Genomic DNA, 12681 nt, shown 5'->3' with positions numbered 1-12681 from the left:
TGCAAGGAAACAATGAGAAAGCACAGATGGCTCTGAAAGCATGAGAGAAAAGCTGTGAAAAAAGCAAGACTAGTGAGGAGAAAAAAACGTGCTGCAAGAAATAGTCAGCCGCATGATGGAAAAAGTATTAAAGATACCTGTGTAGCTCTCAAGTTAGCCATGTGAATCAAAGCAAAAGATCCCATCAAAAATATTCTCACGCTGGCAAATTCCCTGTAGTATTCAATACTGAATCATTTATTGTGACACCAAAGTATTCAGCCAAATTTCCTCAAAGCAGTAAAAAAAAAAGGTTGGCCAGCATTAAATTGTGTCTCTGGAAGATACTCCTCTGGAACCTAGTGACTCCTAAGTAAAAAATTATGATGGTTGAATCTTTTTTCTTCCCCCTTGGTGCTGCTTCCCTTCTCAGCAGCCCCAAATCACAAGCCGGAGAGTGTAGGAATGGATCAGACCAAACATCTGTCCCTGCCAGCATCCATCTTCAGCAATGACCACAGCACATGCTTGAGGCAGGGTATGAAAACAGAACAAGTGGGCAGTCAGGGTTCCCCAGTGCACTTTCAGCCTCTAAGGACTTTCCAAATAACAGTAGCTCAAGTTCTGTACACTACAAACTGGCAGCGGCTTTTTAACATTGAAACTGGTTCACAGAGTACAGTGCAAAGACGCATGTATTTGTTTAGTTATTGCACAGAGTGTTGAAATAATCTCCCAGAAAAAGTTGTGGGCATTTCCTTTGATAGCTTCAAACACTATTTTGCAAAAAACAGCTTAATCATCTGCTTCTCTAGAGTGTCAAAATAATGAAAACTGACTCAAAAAGAAAAACAGAAAAACCTGTAAGATGCCTACTTCAAAATGGTGTCCTGAGGCATCTTCCTCTTCCTCTCAGGAAGAGTCAGGAAAATAGTCATGTAAAGTATCTGAGAGGTCAACAAATTCAGGCAGTTTGACACTTCAGAAGATAAAATAAAACACATTTTTCACATTTTCTTACACAGCTTGTTTCAATTATTTTATTTTACTTAACGATTTTTTCCGTCCTTATGCCTGCCAAAAGCGGTGATTTTAACTGTTAATTGTAATGTACGTGTATGTGCTGGGCTCAATTCTGGTCCCACTGCTATTGGTTTAAGACCCACCTTTTCCTTCTCCCTTAATTATTTGGATGTAAATAAGAGCAGAATTAGATCCAGAGAGACTTTGGACGTGGATAAGGGAAAATCAATGTGTTTTGAAGAAATAACAATGAACAGAGCGGTCATTATCTTGCAATGAAGTAACAAGTCAATTGATCCCCCTGTAGGTGATGGACGGCAGGTGCCACAAAAGCCTCCTAGGGGCACCACCCGTGGTCCCCCCCAGTTAGTGATCCCCCCACCCCCACCTTACCCTCCTCCTGGCAGTGACATTGTGGATCCAGCAGTGTGTTACAGAGAAGCAGATGTTACAGCACCAACAGAGCTGGTACCTGAACGTATGTTTGAAAATATATATATTTGCATTTCCATTCTTTTGATGATTACTCTCAGGGGTAGCTTTTCCAGACTTTCCTCTCTGCTCTTTAGACATCCATGTCTGTTTCTCCCCCTTTTTCCAGCCTGTTTTCTTTCAAAATGGCCAATGCAGTGTAACTAATTAATATAAAATAAACAAAACACTTGTTTGGAGAGAGTTTTGCATGTGATACCTGGTCATTGTACAGAAGCATTTCAAAGTAACCATCAAGCTTTGTTGCTTTGTTCAACTGAAAAAAAAACCAAAAAACTGTTGTCCTGTATTGATTCCCAAGTTTGTTTTTCTGTACTAGCTATTTTTCTGTCTGCCAAGCGACTAGTTCCTTTGAGAGTCAGTGGGTCTGTCAGTCTAGGTTAAAAACTATGGTGTCTTCCTTAAGAAAATTAAACCATTTACAAGAACTGTATGTTTTTAAAGGCCTTCCTGTCCTAATGGGTACATCTTTCTTGGCATCTCTGGGTAGTCCTTTGTATTCGCTTCACCTTGGGGCCTGACAGTTATCAGACAAAGAAGTACAATATTTTTCACGTCTTCATGTACTTGTGAAAAGCATGTTTTCATGCTGCTTTTTCATGCTTATCCATTGACTGTCTTTAAATCTTTGTACACAATCCAAGTCTTTGATCATGTATTATGTTCCCTGTGGGCTTGCCCTGCACACCCATGTAGAGCCGGTAAAAGCAGCAAAGCTCTGCACGTTATGACATCTCATGGATGCACTTCCTTTGAAGACTAGGAGGGTGTCTCCTAACCATGGGATAGAGAAGTGTCTCCATTAGCTACTAATTTGACAGAAGGTCTCTTTACAGGACCTTATGTTTGCCAAAAGTACTCTGCAGGTTGCAGTTACTCTGATACATTAATGTGGGTATGTTTGGCTGATTGATTACCAGCTTGATCTAAAACACTGTTTTTCAAATCTGTGGTAAGGAAATACAAGTTGCTAAGTTTTATTGGAGCTAACAATGGAAATAAAGGAGATCATACTAATAGAAAACCTGAATCTTATTGAGGATTAACTCTGAGACATCTTTACTAGCTGATGCACAGAAATCATATCATACTTAAAATCTTTTTGTTCTAGATGCCATCAGCTTGCCTACAATGTTTTCATTATTAAAAATCCATTATGGCCTTCTTTGCATTAATATTTCTGCTTCGTTTGAGTTTTTATCACTGTTATTTTGCAATGCTTTCCTGATCTACCTTGCTGATCAAATTCTCTTTAATCAATGCACCCCTGATGTAATCAGTGTGATCATTCACTCTTAAACAAATACGGTATCTCAGCCAAAAGGATTTGATTAAGCTTGTGCATAGAAACATAACATGAATTTTCATTGTCCTCAATTTACTGAGAGCAAGAGCTTAGTGGGTACTTATTTTAGGCTTAAAGCATCAGTGTTGGAGAGTGGCAAGTTTTAGCTCTGTAATTATGCTGTGTCCTACCTAGATAAAGATAAGATTTACACAAGAGAAGCGTGTATAGGTGTACCCATGAGAGACAGCAGCACATCGGACAGATGCTAATTACATTGCCTAATGCCATTCTGAAAGGTGCTTAGATACCGTAGCAATTGAGCTGTGTAAGAACAACGTTTTGCAATGATGTGTTTTATTGCCTGAGAATGCCTCAAGCAGTGCAAATAAGATTTGGGCGGTAGATTCAAAGAACAACAAAATTTTCAATCTTCCTAACTCTAACCTCAGTAAATGTGTTTTCTCATAGAGTAAGGTGGGGAGGAGGATAAACTGCTGATGCCAGCTGTTGATAAAAGACGTGTTTTTTTCTGAAATCGCTCTCAAAACAGCTTTTTCTGATAACAGTTTTGGTCTTCCTTTGCTGGGTGGGTCAACAGCAGTATGTGTTTCCTGAGAAAAAATACCCATTTTGAAGGTAAAATTCTGTGATCCTGGGGAGTTTAAATTCTCACTCCTTATGATCTTCCACTGTCTATGAAGGACCTTCCTTCCTTCCTTCTGTCCTTCTGTCCCTCCATCTGTCCTTCCATCCTTCCCAGCGAACACACAGTTGTTTCTTTGTGCTCTGGGAGACATAGGTTGAGGGATTTTCATTTCATGGAGACTGGTGGCAATCACTGTTCTTTGAGTTTTCCAAATTTATGCGGACTGTAAATAATTCATGAGTAAGGCCTTTAGTAAGATACTTGAGCTTTTCTGTATCAAATGGTAAGAATCTCTTCCACAAACAAGGGTACAAAAGTTTCTCACAGTTTTTTCTCTTGAATATTTTTATTCTAATTACATGACCTTTTCTCTAACATTTGCTCTGGTAGAACCTTAGCTGCGTGTTGTGTGCATGTTTAAATTGATGTGTTTATGGGATTCTTTCTCCTTCCTTATCTTACTAATCAGATTGTTCATGGCCTGATTCTGACTGTACTTTGGGAATGCAGAGATGGAGATTGCTGCATGGTGTTTGGCTATGGCACACTGCTTGTAAATTTCCAAATGTGTGAGTTGATGGTAAGCTCTGTGCTACTTACCCCAGGTAAAGAATGTACGTAGTGAAAGAGTGCTGCACCTAGACAAGCAGCTGAAACATGCTGCCTTGAAATGTCAGCCAGCTCATTAGAGTAAATTCAGTGTTCCTGTGAAACTCCACATTAGCGCTTTATCTGGCTAGTTATGAACTGTCATTAAGATACGCAGTAAGAAATTAAAAGCTGTATGGGATAGAATATACAATTCACCTTCCTGCTGAGTGAGATCCTGAAGTTAAATTTTTCACACTGGCTCTGGATAAAGTACTAGTGAACTCAGGGCTCACACTGGGTAAGGGCTTGACCACTCATGGGTTTGTAAATTTCAGAAAGTGCTCTCTCTTTTAAGAAATGAAATCATTATTTGAACCTGTCCTTATTTTTTACCTATAGATCAAAATAGTCAAACATCACTTAATTAGAAGGTTTTTAAGGGATGAAGGAGTGGGAACACTATTTTATTTTCTGTAGATGACATGCATACTACTGGTTGACAACTAAAACCAAGTTAATTTTAGGGTACTGTGAGAACAGAAAAGAGTTGTTTTGTTGGGTTTTTTTTCATTATATCACTGCTATATGGACAGATAATACAAGCCAGTTGACAAAGGCAATGACAGTTTCACAAACAGTTCAGTCGTATTTCTTCAGTCACCTTAGATATATATTTAGTCTTTCACAGGGCTAGATTCTCAGAGTTGGGTTTTGTTAGCTTGAAGCAAAAATGGGTAGAAACACAGAAAACTTCACTCCCTCACACGTGACTCTGAGTCAACTAAGAGCTGAGGGCTGCTGTGCAGGGAGTTTTGTTGGTTTGTCATGGTACACTGCTTCATAAGGCATGTGTCAAGTGACCTCAGCCTTTTCTTTCTCAGAGGTGGTCTTTAAAGCAAGAATGCCTGCAGGTGTGGCTTAGGAGGCTTTTATTACCATCACTACTTTAACTCATTCAGGCAACCTGAGGCTAAAGAATGAGTTGAATCTCCAGTATCATCTATCTTGCTCCTTCTGGAGAATTAAAATTCAGGCCAAGTAAAGCAGAATTCGTAGACATACCATGTATCAGTGAGTATTGTGCTGTTTTGATTGTGTTAGCTTATACACAAACCTGGAGGGTTAGTCTCAGAGCATCTGTGGGATTCCAAATTTTAATATGTGCCCATGCACTTACACCTCCTTTGGGCATCTAATTCTTTAATGTTACTGAGCATGCTAGCCATTCTGCTGATTGACCTACACAATACTTATAATTTTATCCTTTTACTCTTTTCCCCTGACAGTTTACTGTTGTGCATCATTCCCTTCATACTCCAAGCGTGTCTGAAAGACCTTGCCTCTTTCTATGACCTTCATACTTCTGAACCTCCTGTTGCCACTGCTACCCTGATACTTCTGTTGCCTTCCTTCCTCCCCTGCTGGAAACAAACAAACAAAAACAACAACAAAACAAAACAAACAAACAAAAAAGACGCAACCACTTTCTTTTTGACTGAGATTTTGGCTTCTTTTAAAACTCGCACGTTCTCTTTAGTTACTATTGATTGTTTTTGGCTGTGGTTCATACTCATTTGTGAGATGTATGCTCCAGAACTGAATGGTGTGTTATATAAATCTATATACGAGCTTCAAAAATATTATTTGTCATTCTTTTCCTAAAGATTCACTTTATTTTGAACCATGATTCAATTGACTTGGTGCTGGAGAAGAGTGTTTTCTTGGGACAGGGTGTTTTACTTTCCATATTGTTTAAAGTTTTAATGAAAAGTTTCTAAAAACATTTTCTTTGTTTTTTTCTTTCTGTTACTGTAGGTATAAAATTTTGTATTCTCTATTTCTTCTATTTTTCTTTTATTGCATCTGTTTTGTTCCTTTGGAGCAAAACTAGACCTAGGCATGGCCAAGTCAAGTTGAAGTGCAAGATTCTTTTTCTATCTTGGCTATCAATCAAGCTGTCAAGAAAAAAAGAAACAGGAAAATCTGTTGCATCTATGAGGGGCTTAAAAGGAATACCGAGAACCAGTACTAAATGCACTGATTCATATTCTTTGCTTCTGCTTTCATCCTGATGCTTAATATGAGTAATTTTATCTTGATGCTGGAGACATGCTGTGGAAATCAAGGTGTGTGTTCTATTTCTGTAACAAAAGGTGCAAATGCTGTTTGCTCAAGATACATCTTGTTCCACAAGTCTCCTTTTTGCATTTGTACTAGGAATAGTCAGTGAGTTCTAATTAAAATATCATCTATGTAGGTTTTTCACGGGGTGGGTTTCCTCACCCAAGATTTAGATTGTTTAAAGTCCTTGGCCCTCTAAAAGCCCCGAGTCGTGATGGTGTAAAAAAGCAGAGTCTTCAAGGTTCTGTTTTCAAGTTTCTTGTGTTGTTTATTATTTGGTATCTCAGAATTTTCTCTGCTCCCAGCCAAGGTCTGTACAGCAGCTGGGACACGAGGCGACTGCCCACAGATGGGACGTTCCCTTACATTTATACAGATAACTACGTGTCAGTTATTTACTATTTTGTGCCAATGCCCAGTGCCCACACTAAAAGTATCATTTCTACTTTGACCCAATCAACTCTCACTGCTTTGTGCCATCACTACCCCAAAAGATGGAGGACAAGGAAGAAGGAGAAGTACATGAGGTACCACCCAAATTCCACTATCTTGTCCCCATTCGCCTCTATTCTGTGAACCCTAAAACTACTAAATTTTGCATCTTCTACTGTGATAAACTACTGTTTTCACATCCCGGTGGTTTGCAATTCCTCTCTGTGTCAGAAGCCTCTCCCATGGACTAAAATCAAACCTGGTGTTTTCCTGGGCTCTGTGCCAAGGTCTCTGAGCCCCCTGGACCGGCTCCACACCCCCCTGTCCAGGGCTCAAATTATCTACCTTGGGTCCCAGGTCATCCAAGGGGATGTCCTGGATTCCAACAGGTTTGTACTTAGCAAAAACTTCTTTGTGCTAAAGGAAGTTCTTCATGAGAACGGCCCATAAGACATGTATTTTTAATAATCCTGAACTACAAACATAGGCTTTATGAGTTGTAATGTAATGGCGCACACACCCAGAACTATTCTGACCTCACATGTACTGTGCTTTAAGAGATTCATGTTATTTAAATGAGTGACTTGCAATACATAACTCTAATTTAAATGATGAAAAGTTATTGTTTTACCCTCAAGCAAGTAATCGTGTTAATCTTGACTCCTTTCCAGGTAGGCAAAATGGAGAATAAGAAAGCAAAGCGTTCCTACAGATAATATGAAATATTACTAAAATTGGGTTTGAAAGTTTTTAATACAAATATGACATGTAGTTGGTAATTTTTCAGTGATTCTTTAGAAAGTATACTTAGTACCCTAAGGGTCTTCTAATAAAAGTGGAGTGGATTTGAACTCACTGTGCTGCCAGGTACTTTGTAATACCATCTTAAGACAGTATTGTAACAACAATTGTAAGTTGTAAGTCTTGTAATTGTAAGTCTTCTCAAAAAAAAAAAAAAAAAAGTAGGTGTTCACAATGTAAAGATTAAGAACCTGACTTACCCATTCTTATTACTCTATTTACATCCTATTTGTAGTTCCACAGAGTTACATGGCCCATGGAGTTCAAACTAGTGTAAAAATAATGAAGTGGTGAAACAAAGTGTTTTATATTGAGTACAAAGTGCTGTGTATTGTCAAAGCAGTTCTTTCTGTTGACACCATTTTTGCTGAAAGGTGGCACAAATTTTCAACAAACTTTCATATTTGCAATGAAAAAAATCTCCTTGCTTTGAAAAGATACAGCTATGGCCCCTCTCTGCATAGCTGGCATGTTTCCTATGAATAGCAGTCTTTTTTCAAGACAGCCCTCAGTCTCTCAAAAGCTTGTAGGAGAAATGTCAAAAAGTTCATTATTTACATTAAATGTGCCCTTTCTTTAATTAAAATGCAAAATTTACCTCTGAAATATGTTCAGGGGAATTAACAGTTTTTGTGAAATTCCTAGGTTAAATATTTTAAAGAACAACTTAAGCTAGCCAGCTCTGCCTTGCAGGATTTGCAAAGAATCATTCTTATGTTCATTCATATTTGTTTATTATGATTTCCTAAGTTGCAGATACATATATACTATTAAATGGAATTTACAAAAACATATATATAGAAGAAAGATTTCTGTGTCATTACAAGAAATCATCCTAGTTACAGGAATTTATACTATGGCATTAGCATGGTTTGAAACCACCCAGTACTGTACACGGTATCAGAAGACACTTACAGTGACACTCATGAAATCAAAATCTGCTGAGTGGATTTGCACAGATACTCTGTCTCAGAACTGTTAATTCATAATAGTATGTGTGCACAGGGAAGTTTAAGCAAAGTGGGGTTGCAGGACCAGGAACTCACTGGATGTTTTGTTCATGAGCACTAGCTCAGCCCTGAGGCATTGGGGAATTCCTGTTTATTCCAAGATTCAGCTCAGGGGTTTTTTGAGTTCTTCAACTTGGCTTTTGAAATAGGATTGAGTTTTTCTGTCGTTTTCAATAACAGGAAGGAGTATCAGTTTAGGTCTCTTTGATGGAGTCTTAGGTGAGCAGTGATATGAAAGGACATTGGCTTTGTTTTGCTCCTTTTTTTTTAATCTTTTAGACATTAGAAGTGGAGTGAGAATGACATGGGAAAGTTAATAACAAATTGACCACTATAATAAATGTTTCATCAAAATGCTATTACCTGAGTTAGTAAGAAACACATCTAATATATTCAGGATTTATCTGCATTACCAAACAACCTTGTTCAAATACTGTACCTCATGTTAAGATATCTGGGGTGAAAGTCAAATTAGCAATTAAAAAAAAAAAATCATTGAAACCTTTCTGGAGAACAAATGAACAAATATATGCCTAGATAACTTATAAATCAAAACAAATTCCTGTCTTCCAGTTCCAATGTCAGTGGCATTCGGTGCTCTTAGGGAATAAGGAAAGATGTATAATTTATGATTAAACCTATTCTGATTAATGTTCTCAACACATACGAAATCCAGTGAATTGGAAACAGGTTAGGCTTCGTGGTGCGCATGATTTTACTGAAATCCTTTTGCACATTGGCCACCAGAGGGAGCCGGTGTTGTCCCAGATTAACAGTAGGAGAGCAACAAAGTGTAACACTAAAAGTGAATTTCAACCTAATCTCACACACAAAGTTTTTCAGGTTTTAGTTTTTGAAGTATTTTTTTTCCTGCAACTTATAAAAATAATTTTGTTTCTAGATTTTTTTAAAATTAGTTTCATCACAAATAAGAAAATGAGGTTAAATTACTTTTTCAGGTGATGCCACTGTGATGGTGTCTTCCAGATGCAATCTCAAAGTTTGGCTCTAAGCTTTCTCATAGTATGGTGGCATATTGGCTAAAATATTGCATAGATACTGCCTCTGTATCTATAGCAGCTGTGTCCAAAGTGTGGTAATTCATGTGTATGGTTGGTATAGGTGCTAAAAACGTGCATAAGTGTATAAGAGGAGGTCAGGTTTAGTGCCAGTATAGAAAGACTGTGTTCTGCTAGGTGGATTTTATCAGCTTGAGTCTTAGAACTTTAAAATCATGACCAGATCTGTTTAGTATCCATCTTCTTTCACAGACAAAGTACTTCATGACCAGCAATTCAGTCACTCAGAGACTAAAATCTCTGATTTTCAAAGCATCCTTAAGTATCTTTTCTACATTAAATACTTTCGGGTTTTTTCCTTACAATTGGAATTTTTGAGGATGGAAATTAATGTTGTCTTTCTCATTGGGCAGATGGATTTTTTTTTTTCCTTTTCTAGTGGCAAGGCTGTAGAATAATACTAAACCTTGAATTCATTCCATTTTTATCTTCAGAAAATGTGCTACTGGTCTAGCACTGAAAATTATTCTGGGCAGGTAAAATATGGAGAAAAATATTGTAAATATATTTATACAATATATGAATGGAAAAAGGAAATCTTTCTCTTCTTCTTGTTTTTCAACTGGAATTATTTAAAGCTGTCTATGGTATCTAGAGTGCTCCAGTAAGTGCCAAGGGAGAATGGTAGAGAAATCATCCAGTTTGAATTGTAAGATGAGTTGCAAAGGCTTATGATGCATTTGTTCATTAAACATATGGCCATCCAATCTATTATATGCCCATCATCTGTCCCTTCATTCTGCTTTTTTAGAGTAAACTCTGTGGTCATGATTCTCATACCCTCATCATTTATGTTTACAGCCAGTTTAAGCCCTCCTTATTGTTCTGTCCCAGTACAAAAGTGCCTCTTTTTGAGAGCTGGGCTCTGTGTGTGTGTGTGTATGACAGCAGTTTTGTCTTCTGAGCTTGGCTTCCGGTCACTACCATGACTCTCAGTATATATTTAGTACATGCAGTAGGCACCATTTAACGTTCCATACAAAAATACATGTTATTTTAGAAGACAGAATGAAACTTATTCCATCCCTCGAAAATTACAGCCATGTTGTTTTCTGATGTCATTGTAAAACTATGGACTCCCCCCTCAAAGACAGTGAAACAAAATTGATGTCTCTGTTTAGACTTCTTATTCATAAGCTTCTGCTCTAGCAGCTCTGTGGCTAGAGAAGTCCACTTTCAAAATTCTTAAGAAGTTGACAAAACAAAAGGTGGCATAATTAACTCTTTGTTTATCCAGAAGAGCTTACAGGTAATGCTGATTTTTTGCTGAGGTGGATAAGAGGAAGGGTGATCCTGTATATTTCCCTTCAAAAATCCCCTGCTTTATTCCTTTTTTATTGCATATTCTTGTGTGGTGCTCTGGCACCATTTACTAGTGGTAAATGACTGTTGAAAGCATCAAGTCCAAAGAAGAATGAATTACTCTAGAAGCTGGCAACATGGTGAATAGGTATCAACTACTGAGTCCTTTATATTCCTGGAATGTACCTTGAACATGAAAGATTTTTCTTTCTGTTCATTTCTAATAAGAAAATAGTAAATTTGGGTCACCAGATCTGTTTGATTTTCTCATGCATTGAGAAAGTTCTAAGGAAGGAGACTGAGTCCTGAGTACAAACACTGGTTGGAATGGGGGGGTAATTTCATATTCCCTTACATTCCCCTACACTATGCTGCCTGCCTCTATTGAAAATAAAAGTTTCCAATATTTCTGCAATGATTTTGCAGACTTTGACCCAGAAGTCACTCTGACTGTAAGGGAGCACAATCACTTTAAGTAATTGAAGAAAATATTTTCTGGTTACATAAGTATGGGACTGGACCCCAGTGAATGCAGTAGTCTTTCTAGACACATTTCCTGTTATTTAGATTTTTAATTGACTACTTATCTATTTCATGTAGTGTGGAATAAACCTGAGCTTCCCTTTTCCCATTCTGACTAAATGTCAACACATTTCTACTCATAATTCCCTTGCAGACCAGCTTTGCAATCCAGGTAGTCTGTGGATAAACTGTCGATGTTTCTTCCGAGTGAAACCAAATTCCTTGTTGTCCTCTTCCTTTGTCAAACAAAGAGCAGTTTTAACTACAGGAGCTTTACATTTAATAACTTAGTGGCATCTTAGACATATTCTGCTGCCCTTGAATGGTGGAAGGTGAACGGTGAAAGTCGTCATGGCCATACACATCGAACAACTTTCACTTCATCGGTAACAAGTGGCACTAAACATCTATGTTCAACCAGATATGTGCATGTGGTGCAAGTGTGTGTGTGAGAACTTCCATCCTGGGTGTGAATTTGAAGTTGTGCCAGGTATATATGAGGTATGGGCCAAATCAAACTGGAAAGCTGGTGCTTTAAGTGGTATTTATAGTGCAAGATCCTGCTGATTCAAATGCAGGCAATGTCTATGGAGCTGCAGTTAACAAACTGTTGAAAAGTTTTCTCTGTTCCAGGTAAGTGATGATTCTAATACCGAAGCACTTTTCCATTTTTAGAGCTGCTCATACCCAGCTTTTCCTATTACCACTTCTAAGTCAGTAAACACTGACTAAAATGCCTGCCTATTTTCTTCTAAAAAATTAAAAATTCTGGCCATGGACATTTACTTCTGGGTTTTTGGGCATGAGGGAGCAAAAGGCTGAGAGTAGAGACAGCTTCTCTTTTGTCAGCTCCTTTTGTGGATTCCATAATTGGTTCCTGACATGGATAAAATAATTACTTTCTAACCTACTACCATAAGCAAAGGTAGGGTGTAATGGAGGACAAAGACCTAAAACAAAAGAAGATAGAAGAAAGAACAAGAAAAAAGGACTATGACAGACAAATGCAATTTTTTCTTGTAAAATTATAGTGATTAAAAGGTGAAAATAAAGTTGGTTAAATGTATGGTGCCCTCCCATAAACAGTGAAATACTCTTAGGGGATTATCTGCTTACTTGTTAGAGCAAACAAAACAACTAATTTTTCCACTTCAAGCATCTAATAAAAAATACTGTTTTCTGATTTTTAAAATATGTGGGGAAGTGTTTTACTTTTCCATGTTTTTTTTTTTTTTCAATTTTTTTTCACTTGACAAGAAGGTAAAAAGCTAAAAGGAAAATATTTTTACACTTAGTAAAATCATAAAACTTAATGAGGAAATAGTTTCAACATTTCTTCTAAATTATGTGGAAACATGCAAAAGATCTTTTTTTTAAGGTGTGTCTATGCATTAA

At 37.5% G+C, this 12681-nt stretch overlaps 1 protein-coding gene across 5 annotated transcripts in view; it reads left to right on the top strand.

Annotated features, from left to right (window-relative positions):
- COBL (cordon-bleu WH2 repeat protein) overlaps nt 1-12681 on the top strand; it is a 158842-nt gene that overhangs the window by 107384 nt on the left and 38777 nt on the right. For 3 of the 5 annotated variants that reach the window (XM_066326938.1, XM_066326929.1, XM_066326918.1), the window contains one exon: nt 1310-1480. In XM_066326938.1, the coding sequence (XP_066183035.1) occupies nt 1310-1480 (171 nt within the window). Of the gene's footprint in view, nt 1-1309; nt 1481-5305; nt 5441-12681 lie in introns of those variants that run through there. The other 2 variants (XM_066326957.1, XM_066326946.1) reach the window with 1 other exon arrangement.

This window comes from Sylvia atricapilla, chromosome 1 (genome assembly GCF_009819655.1).
Source record: "Sylvia atricapilla isolate bSylAtr1 chromosome 1, bSylAtr1.pri, whole genome shotgun sequence".
In the NCBI taxonomy this organism is placed as follows: domain Eukaryota; kingdom Metazoa; phylum Chordata; class Aves; order Passeriformes; family Sylviidae; genus Sylvia; species Sylvia atricapilla.
Note: the sequence above shows the minus strand (reverse complement) of the source record. Positions and strands in the feature narration are given on the sequence as shown.